The sequence below is a fragment of the Penicillium solitum genome (genome assembly GCF_028829755.1).
Source record: "Penicillium solitum strain IBT 25940 chromosome Unknown utg000004l_segment0_segment0, whole genome shotgun sequence".
Classification (NCBI taxonomy): domain Eukaryota; kingdom Fungi; phylum Ascomycota; class Eurotiomycetes; order Eurotiales; family Aspergillaceae; genus Penicillium; species Penicillium solitum.
In genome coordinates, this window is record NW_027072124.1 from 1,126,209 (window position 1) to 1,143,023 (window position 16,815).

The 16,815-nt window shown below is 46.7% G+C and overlaps 8 protein-coding genes across 8 annotated transcripts; 3 read left to right on the forward strand and 5 right to left on the reverse strand.

Moving 5' to 3' along the window:
• Nucleotides 1–1,172: 1,172 nt before the first annotated feature.
• N7455_006423 (uncharacterized protein) lies at nucleotides 1,173–1,703 on the reverse strand (the record flags this gene model as incomplete). The annotated part of the gene is made up of 1 exon (XM_040956937.2): nucleotides 1,173–1,703. The coding sequence occupies one exon, from the start codon at nucleotides 1,701–1,703 to the stop codon at nucleotides 1,173–1,175; it is 531 nt and encodes a 176-aa protein (XP_040812554.2).
• A 463-nt stretch (nucleotides 1,704–2,166) lies between these two features.
• N7455_006424 (MBL fold metallo-hydrolase) lies at nucleotides 2,167–3,006 on the forward strand (the record flags this gene model as incomplete). Its single annotated transcript, XM_040956991.2, has 1 exon — nucleotides 2,167–3,006. One exon carries the CDS (start codon nucleotides 2,167–2,169, stop codon nucleotides 3,004–3,006), a length of 840 nt encoding a protein of 279 aa, XP_040812638.2.
• Nucleotides 3,007–3,509: 503 nt separating this feature from the next.
• On the reverse strand, nucleotides 3,510–4,484 carry N7455_006425 (alpha/beta hydrolase; the record flags this gene model as incomplete). The annotated part of the gene is made up of 2 exons (XM_040957018.2): nucleotides 3,510–4,304; nucleotides 4,374–4,484. The coding sequence occupies 2 exons, from the start codon at nucleotides 4,482–4,484 to the stop codon at nucleotides 3,510–3,512; spliced, it is 906 nt and encodes a 301-aa protein (XP_040812595.2).
• A 916-nt stretch (nucleotides 4,485–5,400) lies between these two features.
• N7455_006426 (zinc-binding alcohol dehydrogenase family protein) lies at nucleotides 5,401–6,723 on the reverse strand (the record flags this gene model as incomplete). Its single annotated transcript, XM_040956975.2, has 5 exons — nucleotides 5,401–5,782; nucleotides 5,848–6,044; nucleotides 6,130–6,434; nucleotides 6,490–6,557; nucleotides 6,608–6,723. 5 exons carry the CDS (start codon nucleotides 6,721–6,723, stop codon nucleotides 5,401–5,403), a joined length of 1,068 nt encoding a protein of 355 aa, XP_040812560.2.
• An 803-nt stretch (nucleotides 6,724–7,526) lies between these two features.
• On the forward strand, nucleotides 7,527–7,745 carry N7455_006427 (GMC family oxidoreductase; the record flags this gene model as incomplete). The annotated part of the gene is made up of 1 exon (XM_065605355.1): nucleotides 7,527–7,745. The coding sequence occupies one exon, from the start codon at nucleotides 7,527–7,529 to the stop codon at nucleotides 7,743–7,745; it is 219 nt and encodes a 72-aa protein (XP_065461209.1).
• An 821-nt stretch (nucleotides 7,746–8,566) lies between these two features.
• Nucleotides 8,567–10,359, forward strand: N7455_006428 (DUF3176 domain-containing protein; the record flags this gene model as incomplete). Its single annotated transcript, XM_040956911.2, has 2 exons — nucleotides 8,567–9,024; nucleotides 9,075–10,359. 2 exons carry the CDS (start codon nucleotides 8,567–8,569, stop codon nucleotides 10,357–10,359), a joined length of 1,743 nt encoding a protein of 580 aa, XP_040812677.2.
• Nucleotides 10,360–11,107: 748 nt separating this feature from the next.
• On the reverse strand, nucleotides 11,108–13,471 carry N7455_006429 (uncharacterized protein; the record flags this gene model as incomplete). The annotated part of the gene is made up of 4 exons (XM_065605356.1): nucleotides 11,108–11,521; nucleotides 11,589–11,601; nucleotides 11,662–12,879; nucleotides 12,927–13,471. The coding sequence occupies 4 exons, from the start codon at nucleotides 13,469–13,471 to the stop codon at nucleotides 11,108–11,110; spliced, it is 2,190 nt and encodes a 729-aa protein (XP_065461210.1).
• A 684-nt stretch (nucleotides 13,472–14,155) lies between these two features.
• N7455_006430 (nucleobase cation symporter-1 family protein) lies at nucleotides 14,156–16,121 on the reverse strand (the record flags this gene model as incomplete). The annotated part of the gene is made up of 5 exons (XM_040956949.2): nucleotides 14,156–14,689; nucleotides 14,760–15,487; nucleotides 15,538–15,787; nucleotides 15,846–15,916; nucleotides 16,022–16,121. 5 exons carry the CDS (start codon nucleotides 16,119–16,121, stop codon nucleotides 14,156–14,158), a joined length of 1,683 nt encoding a protein of 560 aa, XP_040812564.2.
• Between the last annotated feature and the right edge of the window lie 694 nt (nucleotides 16,122–16,815).

Sequence of the window (16,815 nt, forward strand, 5' to 3'; positions counted from 1 at the left end):
TCATGGTTGGCATCCTCTCACTGTCTAACAGCTGAGCGTAACTTGGTACCTGAAATGCAGCTAGGGCTCTTTGCCTCATAACTGTATAATTTAAAAGGTTCTAAAGCGGCGATGTTATCTAGAAGTTGATGAAAATAAGTCAAGAATCAGATGAGTTACTTTTTAACACAAACTGATATCAATTGACGGCATAGCTGTGCCAAAGGCAGTCATTAGTAGGACAACTTGACGTTTTGATGAAGTGACCAAGATGTACAACCTACTCAAGAAATCCCTTGATTCTCAAGGTTACATGCATTTATGCTACTACGTACTACTCAATTTGGGTTTCCGTTACTAGTGCTTCATATATTGCTTCCGCCAGTGTATAAACAGTCTCCAACCTCGGCATCTTGACTGCCCATTTATGACCCAGACGTACGGCATTTCCAATGATGGCCTCGACCTCTAAGAGTCTTCCCTGTCGCATGTCTTGCAGCATGCTCATCTCCCGACCCGTCCCACTGCTAGCTCTTCTTTTTGCTATCATCACCTTCTCCCCGTTTTCTCATCCACCCCTGGTGTCACCTTCAAGACTGTTGTCACTATCCAAATTGGGCCGCCAATGAGGTTCAAGGGCAGCGAAAATATGAATACCAAAAAAAAGAAAAAAGAAAATAGAAACAAATGTCAGGTGAGGTTGGCCGCGCATTAGTGAAAAGAGTTATATCGAAGTCATATATCCCCCGACCCCTTTAGAACAATCATTCCTGATTTCTTCCATGTGACTAAAACTAATAATCTGCTGGCCGAGATGTTCACCCATTGATTGAACATAGCATACCGAAAGCCTTAATTATTCTTCCTTTTCAAATGTCTACTCGAATGTTACAGAACTTTCGCGCCATGTTAATGAGATAATCATTTTCTTGGACAATGGACATAAATTGCTAAGGTATTATTTTGAACTAGGCTATGGCCATCACCTGTCTGTCTCCAAAATATACATCTAAAGTCTGAGAATGGACTTTAAAGGTGATTGCTGTACACGTAGATCACTGAGCTACCTTCTCGCTCCTATTCCACCGTGTTGTTGACAAGAAGACCACCTTTTTCTGCCTTTCCAATCTGTTAGCTGACCACCTCTGACACTGTTATACCAAGATTGACTGCATTTACTTACTAGGCGAGGTTCATTCCTTGTGTAGGACATTTTGCGTTTGGAAAACAACAGCCTCCTTGGGGAGATACTGCGCGAGCAAACCCGTATCCCAGTAAAGCCAGACCTCCCTGAAATTCAATCCATCCACAGCATCGGCGAGGTCAGCAGAGCCGATAATAGAGATCCAGCTGAGCGGAATGCTGACAGTCGGCTCTTCGGTGTTATTTCCAGGCAGCCAGATATTGCGGGTCCACTGGGTCATGATGGTAGTTGTACCGTCATCATTTTTGATTTCCCAGAGGCTGTGGAAATCGTGTCGCAGTCTTTCAAATTGTCCGAAAAGACGCTTCATCCACGCCCACATCTCGTCCCCACCATTGTACTGGGCGTTGTTTTGGTTGTGGAAAATGACGTTTTTGGAATAGAATCGTAAGCCAGATCCGTGATTAAAGCCATAGGAATCAACTGTATCAACGTATTTTTTGAAAAATTGTTGAGCTGGTGTCTCCGGTCCGGATGCATTCCAGGTAGAGGCGGAAACACAGCTTACCAATTCAGGCATGATTGGAGAATAAAAGTGAAAGAAAGGAGGCACGATATAGAACGAGAGAGAGCTCTTGTTTTCCTTGGATTGATATATAGAGATTCGTAAGTATCTTATAGTTGGTTACATTGGAGGGCTGACGCCACAACCGGGAAGCCGAAAGATCTGTGCTGCGATTTCTTGATTATATCACTGCCGAGGCGCAGGTCTTCCGCAATCCATGCCTATACAAAGCCGAGCTTTCAAGGGTCCAATGACAACACAAACTTTAATGTGGGTCAAGCAACGGACTCACCTCGGTTTCCAGAGGTCAATGATCAGTAATCCCTCATCGCCACTTAGGTCCTTCACCGATGTTTGGGTCACAGTTCCATTGAACTATACCCAACATTTATATAGAGACCCAAGAACAAATTTGCAATTTATGTGTGTCAAACCTTTCTTCATCCATTAAATCGATTCAACTCCAATTCTCTACAACATGTGTCTCGACTACAAAGTATTCACCAGCAGACGTTCTGGCGTGAATCGGTCCACACCAGCCGGTCACGATCACCTCAAGTGGGTGCCGACTACCTCAACTTTGATCTTCGGCGATAAGGATGCGGTGCTGGTCGATACCCAGTTAACCATAGCTGCTGCCAAGGAGTTGGTAGACTGGGTAGTAGCCACCGGGAAAAACCTCAAGACAATTTATGTCTCCCATGCCCACGCCGATCATTTCTATGGTACCGGTGCCATCCTCGAGAAATTTCCAGAGGCAAAGGTCGTGGCTACGCCGGAGACTGTCTCTCGAATGGCCGAAGCCATGTCTCCCGAAGGCATGGACGCTTTTTGGAGAAATCTTTTCCCTGGGCAGATCCCGGAAAAGCTCGTGATGGCCACTCCCCTCGAGCAAGACCACTTCATTTTGGAAGACGAGCGATTGGAAGTGGTTAGACTGGGCCATACAGACACAGATGATACAACGGCTCTATGGGTGCCTGCAATTAGCTTGGTTGTTGCGGGAGACGCAGTCTACAACAACACCCATCCGTACCTTGGAGAATCAAAATCCCCAGAGGCCAGATCGCGATGGATGGCAGCGCTCGATAAGATTGCGACCCTTAAACCGAGAATTGTCGTTGGCGGTCATAGTGACCCATCTAAGGGATTCTCCCCCAATGGCATCCAAGCGACCAAGGATTATTTGGATGACTTCGCGCGACTAGATGGACAAACATCCACTCCCGAGGAATTATACTCTCAAATGATAGAGTTACATCCCACCCGATTGAACATCGGGTCGCTATGGGGAGGTGCAATGCTCGTGAAGAAATGAATCTACGTATAGTTTCAATGTTGACTGAGCAACCAGTATGTGAAATTAGCTTAGGATAATCAAAAACAGTTTTCTTGACATCAAAAATAAAGACGTTTTTTTTGTGTTTTGTATTAAAAATGCACTTTACTGTTGACAAGCAGGTATGTACGTAGGTAAATTGTTAAGTGGCAGAGGTCATTCTTCACAGCCTTTTTTTTTCTATAACCTAGACTCGAAATTTATCCAGCCCCAGCTCCGACAAGTAAGCTCAAGCTTCACTGTCAATATTTGTGTCGTGTCTGATTTCCTATCAAATCCGGCGAAACATCAGATAAACTAACCGAGTCAAAGAGGATAATGCTCTATCATTTAAGGTGTAGGTAGTCTAAATGTAATTTCGAGCGCAATAGTACTGTGCGCAACAAAAGGAATATCGAATGCCAAGGAAAATTTCAATCACACTTTCTTCTGCGCAGGAAACCTTCAAGAAGCCAATCCGAGTTTGTTACACGTGTCGCGTCTCAAGAAGAGCCAAGCCATTTCCCCAAGAACTCAATCTGTCCTTTGATGTTCTGTTCAAACCAATCTCCGGTGTAGATGTCAAAATGACCAGCACCATCAATATACAAAAGCTGCTTTGGCTCTCTGGCCTTTTCGTAGGTGGCCATCTGAGATGCCGTGGTGACAAGGATATCATTTCCGGGAACAACCATCAATAGCGGAGTCGGCGAGATACGATGCACCATACCCTGTCCTTCAAAAGGAAGCATATTCAGTTGTGTTTGAACCGTAACGGAATTTTCCCAACGACCACCGCAATCGTACGAACCGCGCACCTGCTCGTAAGCATGAACGCCGGGAAACATGGCAGTGGTGGTCCCTAACTGCGCTGCCTCCAAGTTTTCCGCAATAAGCGGAATCCTTTCTGGCTCTGATCCTGCTGAGATACGAGCACGCTCTTTCAGAATACTTGGGATGCGGTCTTTGAAGGCCAAGGATCGCGTTTCTCCAGAAACCGCAGGGCACTGTACGATAGCAGCTTTGATACGTTTGTCCACAGCGGCTGCGTATAGAACATTTCCACCGGAGAAGCTCGTGCCCCAATAGACTATGCGAGTATCATCCACACTAGGGAATGCTGTTGCGAAATTGAACGCGTCGTAGTAGTCGGCTTGTTGAAGGGTCGGGTTTGACTCTTGTCGCGGTAGTCCATCACTGTCACCCCAGTTCCGATTATCATAGAGGAGTACATTGTAACCAGCTTGCTGGAATCGATCCGCAAAATCCGGGAGCCAATGGTGGCGGACACCACCCAGCTTTTTACGGCCAAGGGATCGGAATTAGCCAATTTCATGGGAAAGTGCAGTCCCTCATGGAGAACGTACCCCGTGTGTCATGATCACACATGCCGATTTCTTAACCTGGGGATAGAACCAGCCCCGAAGCACTGTGCCATCGCAAGTTCTGAACTCAATGTTCTCACGAGCGAGGACCATTTTTGCTGAGATACTGAGAATATGTTGCGAATATTGAGTGTTCCAGGTGTAAGTCGAAATTTGGAGATTGTCCTGCTGTTTGTTCGAGGATGAAAAATAGACTAGCAGAGACGATACTAAAAGACTGCATTCTGTTTTCTTCTACAAGCCTCGGTTTAAAAATGGATAAGTAATCCAAAAATCATCGAACCTCCTTGAGCTTTTGATTACGTTGCTCTAGCCGACCGAGGTTGCTCAAATCATCAGCCAAGACAACAAACAAGCTTTTTATTGTATGCCGAAACGGCGATCGCGTTTGCTTTCTTCAATTTGATTGGATTACGTGTGTCCAATCATATTCGATTGGCAATCTGACCTATACAGAATCAAGTTGGATATAAGTTGGATATATTGCGAGGAATATAGACGCTCCAGTAAACCCCCTTCGAATATGGCTCTCCAATCGCTCAATGTAAGCTACTCATCACAAGCGATGGAAAGAATCAATAGGCTACTAAATGTCGCAGTCGGCGATATAAAAATGCGTCTTTTCATCCATGTGTTGAGTGCATATTCTTCCTTATTAATACAAAATTCTCATGTCGAAAATCGTAAAATAGATTCTATAGAATGGTGTTCACTTATGTCATACGGCCCAGTCGTTTTCTTTTCTTTTTCTTTTTCTTTTTCTTTTTGAGATACCAGAAATAAAGAGCGGTAGCATGATTAATCACCGTTTTTCTTTGCCCATTCAGGTTGCTGGAGAGGGTTGGGAAGTAAAGCAGCTTATATACGCAATCAAGAAGCATTTGTCGCGGTTCCATTTGGGTTCAATTAGCACTGCAATTCGGTTCTTGACAGAATTCCGCAAATATCCGTATACGGAATCGCATAAAGTCCTCCACTGCGAAGCCTTGTTCAAAGGAGCAATCCAATCTTAAGCAAACGGAGCCCCTTCACCTGGTTCATCCACCCCTAGAGCAAGTTTTCCCACAGTGGCAGTGGACTCAATTAGCTGGTGAGCTTCCTTTAGTCCACTTAGATTCAGCTTGAGACGTCTGGTGAGGTTTGGCACCAAATTTCCCTCATCTATATGATGAGCCAAGGTCGTAAAGATTCGCTGATAGTTCTCTAAGCTCGTACGATGGTAGGCTGCCGAACCCAGCCAATCCCACGAGAAGGTCATCGACTTTGACATGAAATCGGTCCCATAGAGATCGAATTTGGCTTGCACAATCGAACAAACTTTGGAAAAGGGTGCACAGATTTTGCCCAGGGCGTGCATATATTGCTCAGTCCTTGCAACCACGTAAGCGTACCTGCAATTATTAGTGTCAATTTTTGCAATTCAAAGGACACCACAGTAAAAGAGGGCGGAACATACCTGATTGGAACATCTAGGTTCAACGCTTTAATCTGGGACTCGAGATCCTCCCTATGATTCACAACATGGGTGGCACCCATTTTCTTGCATGACGCCATGGTTTCAGGTCGGGATGCCGTTGCAATCACCACAGGAAGTTGCAAAACTTTCCTGGCGATTTGAATGGCAGCGCTTCCAACTCCACCTCCGCCATTGATCTAGAACGGTCAGATGTCTGTTCGAAATGCAACCAAGGTAGCAATAGCCATTATAACATTGACTAAGGGCATAAGTGAAACTCACAATCAGAATACCAACGTTTTCACTCTGCTTAATCTCCAGCCTGTCAACAAGAGACTGGTATGCCGTACCGAAGGTCAGGCCCATACAAGCGGCTTCCACGAAGTCAAGCGACTTCGGCTTCTCGGCACAGTGACGTTCATCAACTAGGAGGTACTCTGCAGCACTGCCTTGGCGAGTAGTGGAGCTCACGTAGAAGACATCATCGCCAGGCTTGAAATTTGTGCATTGAGGCCCGACCTCCAAAACGGTTCCGGCGCCGTCAAACCCAATGATATGGAAACCCTTAGGCGCAAACTTGTAGTAGTCTTTATTCAATAAGCATGAAAGTCTTCCAAAAAACAAAGGGAGGGGGATCTTTACCAGGAGCGTCATCATAAGTCCCTTTGCGAACTTTCGTGTCGATAGGATTCACTGAACAGGCCTTGACTCTTAATGACGTGAGAATCAATGTGGTGCTACATTGGATGATAATACTCACTGAACAAGAATGTCCATTCCTGTAGGGCTCCCCGGTCGCGGAACGTCGCGGGACTCGAAGCTGTCGACCGAGCCGTACTTGGCGACTCCAATTGCTTTCATTGTTTTCGTTTCCATCGTGACAACGGTTGGACTTTTTCTGACAAGGAACCTAGGAAGAGGAAGGGAGTTTTCCTGTCTGTTATTTCTTTCCGAAAGATATAATTCTGTGATTTCAAGCCGAGGTTTTTTGAAATACGATTAGGATATCCAACTTCATTTATGATTATTCTTCGTACTTCAGAGTGGTAATCCCCGAATACCGACCTCGGCACTCTGAACATCGGGCCGCCACTTTGATGACAATAATACTTCTATTCTTCCAAGGCTGTGACCAGGTCCAAATCCATGGAATAAAACCTTTCCCCAGCTTCTGGTCTGATATCATTACCAGACGATCTCGATTAAGATTAGACATGGAGCATGGCCAAAACGTCGTGCTATGAGGTAGCTGACCTGGAATTACACTGTACGTCAGGAAACTGACAATCGGAGTTGTAGAGTAATAATGAACCGAGCTAGATCCATAACTCTTCAACCCTATTGATCAAGATATCCACACCGACCGAGGTTGCGCTGATCCTACCCTTTTGCTTGCTATGTCTTCCTCGAAATTCCGTAAATTATACCGTACAGAGCCAAACAAAACTATTTGTTGGGAAGCTCTTGAGCCTTGCCTCTGGTCTCTCGATCTAGAACTTAACATTAAGACCGAAAGGAAGCGGGGATAAGCTATCAACAATATAAGTATATAGCCCTTCACACATCTGGCCTAAAAAATACATAGCTACTATCAAAATTCTTTTTCAGTCCATGACAGCCCTGGGTCTTCTCTGAATCTTCTCATTGAATCTTTGAAATCATGGCGGACCGGGCTAAAGATGGGAACATGTCGTATGGGTAGTTCCTCCAAGTCGAGCGTGGTAGATCCTACCTGCCAGGTCTGGGGAACTGAAGGTCTCTATGCCATCGATGCTTCTGTGTTCCCTAGCGCTAGCGGCGCGAACCCTATGGTCACTGTTATGGCTATTGCGGACTGGGCTAGTTGGGAAATGGCACGGAGGATGAAAAAGTCAGGGAATTTGATGGCTCGACTTTGAGGAACGGCTACCCGTTGAGTTGGTCGAGGTCCTAGGCCGCTACTCCATGTGAATACGCCAAAATATACATTGATGGGACCCTAGTTTACTCCTAGGAACCGAATCTTGGATAGCTCCGCTAAGAAACATTTGAGACACCTAGCATTTGGCTCCTTTGAGCAAAAAGGCTGCTCTCAATAATTTTCAGGAGAGGCTGGTGACAGAAAATAAACGTGTACGACAATGTATGTAAAATTCACATATGTAAAAATCTCTAAATTTGACAAAGTCCGCTGTTTTTCCAATCTGTGCGGACATCGATGATTAAGCAATGTATGTACTTTTGTATGGTACCGTTATCATAACGGTTCATTGATTTTCCGGGCTGCATTGACACGGTAATTTCGACCATGCATCATGCATAGTACTCGACAAAAGTTATACTAGTACGGATATATCAACTAATATCTAATGTCCGCAATTTGCGGATATAAGGATCGATCTGATATCCATTGGAGCGGATATGCCGCAGTCTAGTAATCTCGTTTTTTTCTAGAATTATTGGAAGGATTTCAATCCTTTTTGACCTGATCCACTTTTTCAGGGTAAACAAGCACACCGTTGGACCGGCTTGACGATCAAATGAAGATTGTCGACACTAGACTCTTACCAGGTATCATCTACTCCACTACTATCCACTGTTCAGCTTCAGTAGTTCTGCCCTTGTTTCACTTATTTTGCCTAATGTGGAGATGCCCGGGATCTTCAAAATCCTCTTGTCCCAGCATATTATCCTTCTTCCCCTGGATGTCCTTGGCACGGGTGTCTCCAGACTTGACAAGATGGCTCTTAGCAAAGAGGAATACGAGCTCACGTATCTCCGACTGGATGACCCATCGGAGACTGCAACAAATGCAAAACGCAAGTCACGGCCGTTATCCGTGCAAGAACAACAAGCGATACTGCAATCTCAGACGAATTTCTTTGGTTCAAGTTGGACCTTCGAAATCCTTAATTGTCTCATCGCTGTGGCTTTCCTAGTTGCCATTATAATTGTGCTGTACAATTTCGATGGGAAACCAGTGCCGGACTGGCCGTACGGTATCACGTTGAACGCATTGGTCTCGGTTCTGTCTACAGCCATGAAGGCGGGAATGGTGTGCATTGCTACTGAATCTTTGTCTCAACTGAAATGGTCCTGGTTTAATCAAGGCAATAAACTAAGTGACTTGGCTCTACTCGACGCCGCTAGCCGTGGACCAGTGGGGGCCTTGATTGCTCTATTTTGCTTTGTTCCTCGGTGAGTCTATATGAATTTTAACATAGATCTTAGCTAACATTCCTTAAAAGCCATCTTGTCACATTCGGATGTCTGGTCCTCGTTATCGCAGCTGCTACGGACCCATTTGTGCAGCAGGTAATGGGAATCCTAGGACGGTCAATCCCAACTCACGGTAATGCATCCATTCAAGTGTGCAACTCAAGTCTTTACAACGATTATGGACTAGGCGAAGGGCCCGGGATGAACAAAGCACCGCCGTCGACCATCGGTGCGATCTACTCTGGGATCTTCCAAGGACAAAGCCCAAACAGTAAAAGTTCTTTGATGGAGTGCGCTACAGGAAACTGTACATTCGCACCGTATCAGTCTCTCGGTATTTGCAGCCGCTGCGCCAACATTACCGACTCTTTAACACTTCACAAGGTGGATGGGTTCACCTCTCAGCAAGCAACGTACAACTACAAACTACCGAATAATTTCAGTTTCCAAACATCCACAACTGGACAATATGTCATGAACAGCACATATCTTGGCAACCTCGTCAGCCTAAACACCACCGGCCTGGCTAATATTCTCAATTTTACCGCAATCACGGCTGCTGGCTACGGTATACCTCCCACAGTGAGTGCAACTGAGTGCTCCCTCTACTTCTGTGTCGATACCTATCATGCAGCTGTCAATGGCGGTGCATTCACGGAGAAGCGCATCTCAAATGAAGGTACATCGAATTACTCGCTCGCCTCTTCAAAAGACTTTGAAATCGTACCAAATACTTGCTACGTGAACGGCACACAACAAGAAAGCACACACAACCCAGAGTGCGCCTTCAAAGTGAGCTGGCTAAGCACCCTAGCTCTTTCAAACTCAATCACCCCCTTACTAAAAGGTACGGGGTCACTCTTCATGAGTAATCGACCAAGTTGGTCATCCGACTCTATCGAAGTCCTCCACGGGACATACGGCAATTACACCGACATAAACCTTGTCTTCCAGTCACTCGCAGCCTCACTCACGTCCCATGCACGATCGAAAATCTGCCATGCCTCTCATAATGGAACTGCCTGGTCCACGGTATCTTATGTTCATGTGCGGTGGCTGTGGATGATTTTACCTACCACACTGGTGTTCCTAAGTTCGCTTTTCTTGGTCATCACTATTTTCCATACAAGGAGAGATTACATTTGGAAGTCTTCGCCTTTGGCTCTACTATTCTCCAACTTGGATCTTGAGGGACCAAATCCTTTCAGGACTGATCCTACCCTCAAGGGCATTGAACAGACGTCTCGCAAAATGGACGTGCGGTTGGAGACTTCTTCTGACGGCCCTAGGATTAGGGTCGTTCCTGTATCGTGATGCGGGTATTTATTAGTGGTGGCTCTTCCACTATCTATAGCTGGCAGCCCGGCCCTGGGACACTGAAGAAATCATCCAATCCAAGGGAGGATGCAATAGACCCTATTTAGACCTTACAGATCAATTAATGTTATTTTCATTCGGAGAAGAGAAGCATCTACCTAGTAATATATAAAAAGGTAATTATTCCATGACGGGGCTGCGTATAGGCCCCAACCTGGCTTGTGTGTCTTAGATATGGAAGAAGCTGTTCCTGTTCACGCAATTTTCGCAATTTTCGCAACAAGGGAGTTGATGTTACTTACAATCCCGAGTTCAATACCTACCGGCTTTATCAAGCCTACTCGGACTACAATGATCTAACGGATCTTACCGAGGATCTGATTTTCAGTATAGTTAAGTACATCATAGGGCGACTACCTTCCACGCCCAAAGCGGTAAGACCTAGACTATTAATAGAAAGTTTCCTCAGAAGCGGGTAGGGATGATCCCTTACTCAACAAGAGGCTTGCGGTGAGAAGTTTTTCCTAGGGATCAGCTTCGCCCCCAGGAACCAAGTAGTTTTTCTTCCGGGTATGCTTCATAATATGAGCCGAGAATGCTCGTCTCCTTTAACTAATGCCCATATGCTACACAAGCGAGTTGGCGGATGTATTGAGACACTTTATGTAACGGATTGTCAAACTAAGCATTCAGATCCAAATTCTTCGTCTGGACGAATGTCCACGTGTTAACGGGGCAAGTATCTTTAATCCAGCACCGGCCGACGGATCTCGAGCTTTGAACTGTCCTCCTGGCCCCGGCGATACGCATTCGGATCTCGAATAGTTGATAGGCGCTTTCTACTACTGGGTAACTTGATCTTGTTTTCCTTCAAATAATCATCCGCAACCTGCTCTGCTGTTGCCCGGAACTGAACAAGCTGCATCCCAGATTTCCATGGAGATGATACTGGTTCCGACTGGAACTCAGGCTCTGTTTTGATACTGGCTTTGGCCTCCGTTATGAATGTGGGAATATCGAATGGATTAGATGGTTCGACTGGCTCCCGTTTTAGAAGACTTTGAATACCTTCTTCCACGTCGTCGCATAAGTCTATGATTTGCGCATCGTCCGTGTTGAAGTCACCCTTGATACTAAAGCCACCTCTTTTTCCAAACCTCTAAAATGGCATGGAACAACGTAACAACAATCAGAGAGTTGCATACATTTCTAACGTGATAACTTACTAAACAAAAGATGCTTCCAAGGTTGTTCGCTCAATCTACTGTTAGACTATTCGCCTCACAGCATCTGCCCTACGCAATCCGCGGAAGAACAAGATAGCTATCGTACTCCCCACCAGTATGAACAATATGCTGTCCTCTATTCTCATCACGAGGCTCACGGGGCTTCAACGCCTCAATCTCTGGCAGCGACATATCATGGCCAGAGATCCTGAGCAAAAGACCCTCACCGGCCTCATAAACGACACCAATAGGCCAAACCGGAACCATTAACTCCACAATCTCACCCATTGAGATAGGCTGCCTGCTGCGGTGATTATAGGATGGAACATCATCCTCGCTAGATCTAGGTATTATGCTTACACGATGCGAAGCACGCAGCATGCCCTGCGGACCGAGATTCTTAGCAACATTCACATTGGGGACCTTCGGCGCAGGCAGGGGCATAGGAGACCAATTCAGCGACTCGAGGAGGTCGCCAAATGCGGATAATTTCCGAATCTGAACGACGACGTCTAGGTCGTCGTGAGATGGAGCTGACATGAAGAGTTTGACGAATGGTTGCCCGCACAACTCGGTATACTCCGGGAAGACCAGTTTGAAGTCTGAAGAGTCCGTCAGAGAGTGTCCTTCGTGGACGGATCTCGAGGAATTCTGTGGCCTGCATGAAGTCAAACTCTTCGTGGCTGCATCCAAGAAGTACCTCTCAGTATGGAGACGTGCAGGTGGCCACTGCTCCTCCGCTCGCTCGATGATACTCTTCGCAGGACTGCCTTCGAATCCAAGTAAGGTCAGCCTCACCCGTGGAGTATCCTCCTCCCAGCCATTCTGAATGCCTTTAGCATAGAAATCGAAGAAGCGCTGCAGGTCATCATTTGCTGCGACGGTGTAAAGATCGTGCCACTCTTGCGAATTATGGACTCGAAGCCATTTCTTGGATGTAGATGCTGCGCGAAACCCTTCGAAGGAACCCTCCGAGTGGAGTCCTGTGGAGTATGAAGCCGTAAAGTAAGCCGGGATATCGCGCATCTTCGTAGTGTCGATTTTCTTGCTTTCCCAATACTCGTCATACAGGGGATGTTCTCTGAGCATGCTTGCCATATCCTCGACATTTCCAAGACCACCAAAACCACGAACAATCATTTCATTGAAAAAGGCATTGGGGATTCCACCGCGACAAGTCTGCTGCATGTAAGGATCCGACAGACCTTCCCATGGTGCAATTGCCTTGAGCGCTGGGTGAGTGAATCGAGAAACGAAATTCGTTTGCGCGATAGAAAGCCAGGAATTTCCGCTGTTCTGATCAGCAAGATAAATAATATAGGCATCCAATCGACTTACGCTAGAACTACCGACCCGTTACACCACGGCTGCTGAGAAACCCACGTAATGGAATCATAAATATCCTCCGCCTCCTGCTGACCCCAGAAAGCAATGTTACCCTCGGAATGGCCCGCCCCCCGAGCATCGATATCAACGACAGCATATCCCCGCTCAGCCCATTCAGCTGGATTCGGCCCTTCAAAGGTTTCGTATCCGCTCAATCGCTGGAACGGAATTCCTATTCGGTAAGGGCCCATCATATCGTACGACTGCACACCCGAGTCGACCTTACCGTACGGACTATAAGGAATGATGGCCGGGACCTTATCGCCGTGGGTTGGTCTAAATATATCGGCATACAGTTTGATTCCATCGCGCATAGGAATCTCCGAATCTTGTTCCCAAGTCACGTCAACCGGAAAGGCCTGAAAACCGGGCTGCTTTACATGGCCCTTTCGGAGCGTTGTGACTCGGCCGGGGTGAAATCCATTGTAACGGTATGCTGGATGTTCAGCTGGGTGGAGGAGGGGTTTATAAGTAACTTTCGAAGGAGGGAAGGGCATTTTAGTGATATGCTTTTCTGTTGATGGAATTGTCTCCAACCGCGACGGTTTAAGTACATGGTCTACTTCCGTAAATCCATATATCCACTGCATGTCTGTCGCCCCACATCCTGATCACTAAGCGGAAACGGAAATTGGGATGGCATCTACTTCCGAGAATATCTTGAGGTCTACATTATTGAGGGTGGCCCGTCGGCAATGGGACCGGGAGGTCCACCACCGGCCCCATGCTGCAGATTTAAACGAACACACAATGTAAACGCACATGGAGGGTTGGTAGAAGCGTGAGTATGACGAGGAAGAGAACGAAGTCGAGTATTTGTTGTGGTGGCCTAAGGCCACGTAGTCGGTGCCTCAGGCATCAACACCCCAGATAACTACATAGTATGTAGTCGGCAGATCTCTCTCCATAGAAATCAACACTCTCCCTCCTCACTTCTCGGCCCCTATAGTTTGTAGTCGCCCAGCAATACGCCCTAAAGGAGAATTCCCGGGTCATAAAAAGGAAATACTGGGGAGGCCCATCTCTGGAAGCCTAGGAACCCAGAAGCAGTCAATTGTCATATCATCGTAAATATATCCCAAATAGGGAGTTAATTATATAAATTGAATCTCGCTGGATGGTAAGAGCACCAACGAAAAACAGTATCAAAAGGAAACGCTACCATAAAGACCCAAGCCCGCTCAAATCTTCATGTCGGAAGTACTTGGACCCTTCCGATCATCCGAACCAAGCGCACCATCAAATGACCTCCGATCAGCATACCCTTGACCCTCCAAGTCATTAGGGTCCTTTCCGTATGCAACGGAGAAATCCTCAACATCGATATCAACCTCGTTCCACGTAGCACTTGTCTCAGGAACGGGGAAGAACCACGTCAGAGCGAAGTACACACCACCGGAAACAAGGACACCGGTGAAATAGTTGATGTTGTAGATGTATTCCGCACCGATGGGGACCTTGCATCCCACGGCACCGGCGAAACCAACGATGTTGATCATGATACCGCAGATGTAGGCGGTATAGGCGCGCCAGGAGAAACCGCCGGTGTAGTAGTAGCAGTCTGTTTTGCTGGCGCTGTAGAGAGAGTTGATGTTCAGGTAGCCCTTTCGGACGATGTAGTAGTCACAGATCATGACACCGGCGATGGCGGAGAGGAAGAGAGAGTAAGCTGAGAGGTAGGTTGTGAAGTTGTTTGAGGTTGACAGAAGGTTCCACTGTGGATTTTGTTAGTTTTTGGTCATGGTTATTTGAGGGGGTTAAAAATAAATAAGTGGTAGGACGTACTGGACACATAGCTAGGCCGACGGCGGCGCAGATGTAACTACCGCGTCGGATAGACATGTACCGGGGTAGCAGTGCAGTCAGATCAGTGCCTGCTGAGATTGAGTTGGCGGAAATGTTTGTTCCGAGCTGGGCTAGGGCAAATCCGGTGGCGATGATGAAGATACCGAAGCGCTGGCCGGAACTAGCACCATCGAGGAACTTTCCGAGGAGATCAAGGGGGTTCCATGTGTAGCCGTCGTTGAAGATCACCGATGAGGAGGAAGAGACGATGATTCCAATGAATGAGGTGACGCCAAAGCCGACGGGAATGGTCAATAGCTGGGACCAGAATGCATCCTTTGGTGTTTTCGCAAATCGCGAGAAATCAGGGTTATTCATGATAAGTGCCGCGAAGTTTCCGATGCACGACATGATTCCTTTCACCATCGCCCATGAAAGATCGCTTCCGTGGACGGTGTTGGACTGGTGGATAATCGGGCCGAGGCCGTGGGCACGGGAGATAGCCCAGGCAAAAAAAGCGATGGCGGCGATAGGAGAGTAGATCGCCTTGGCAGTGAACAAGTGACGGACTTTGTGAACGGGGAACCACAAGGCGGGAAGCGAGAGCAACCAGAATAAGAAGAAGCTGACGAAGTTCTTGGTATCGATGCCAGCACTGGCAGAGAGACCATTGTGAAGGTTCCGGTAGCTGGGCCAAATGGCCTCGATCATCAAAGTAACACACTGGCCTAGTAATGTATAAGTATGCATGCTTTCACCGGATCGGAAAGATACATACCCCCAATATAACTTTGCACACCGTACCAAATAATAGCCATCACCACGCGGTTGAGGACGGGCCATAAAGAGCCCCATATTCCGAATGAAGCTCGGGCTGTGACGGGAAAAGAAATATGATAGACAGCGCCAATGCGTCCAGTCAGGCACACGAAACCTGCGGCCACGAAGTATCCAACCCAGACACAGATCCAAGACTGCCACCAGGAAAGACCGTCGACGATCATTGAGGAGGAAATCATCCATGTGTTCTATATTTGTGTTAGCTTCCATGGGGCTTTTCCCGGGCACCATTTTGGAGATACTGACGATGTTCAACGAGTCCGCAATCCAGAAAGCAATAAAGTTAATCCATCTCCATTGGCGTCTTTCTGGGTCCACTGTAGTGCAATTTCCATTGATCAGTCTTTGTATTCTTTGTGTACCACCATGAGGGTGATAAATAAGGGGAGGATCCGAAATCCTATAAGCCTGGATAGTCTCACCTGGCCGTAAATCATTGTTGGTCAACATCATCTGAACATTGGTGAGTCCCGGCTCGTTCTCGACGGCCGCCTTGTCGAGTATCCATTTGAGCTTGGACATATTGGCGGATGGAGGTGTAGACTTGGAGTTGCTAATAGTTGCCAGTATAGTATAGTAATCGAACGTCCCAAGAAAGCGTCAAGGCAAAGCTATTGTGGGGAAGTTGAATAATAAAAAAAGGAAAGCTTGGAATAAGCAGTAAAAAGACGGGGGATAACAGCATCATTATAACCTTGGCCATATGGAATGATTCTGGAATAGCCATATCCTCCAGGATCCGAGTCCTCTTTTCCCCGAGTGCGATAAGGAAGCAGTTGGCTGCGGGTCTCCAGTCTTGGAAACATCCATGATGGTCTGAGCCTATCATAGCCACCTACGGGTAGTGACCGAATGACTTCAAGTAAGACGTCCCGACCTTATCTCCAGGAATTGGCGAGGGAATCAACAACCTTGCAACGTTGGCTCCACTTAGCCCCATATAATAAATATGAGGAACGGTTGTGATTGGTTGACCGTAATCTATGCTTCGATATGGAGAAAAGCTGGAGATAGAAAAGCACAATCTTGGCGTTGACTCGATGAGATCGAGTAATAAATAGGTCACGTGTATTGTGCCTTAGGCCATCAATATAGACGTGTGGGAACAGGCTATTGGCCACTCCTATAGATCATCGAACGCACTGAGATTCAATCCTAATTGATTATTGATTTCATCCAGTGAAATCCATGTAATCGGGACTACAATATTGTCCAC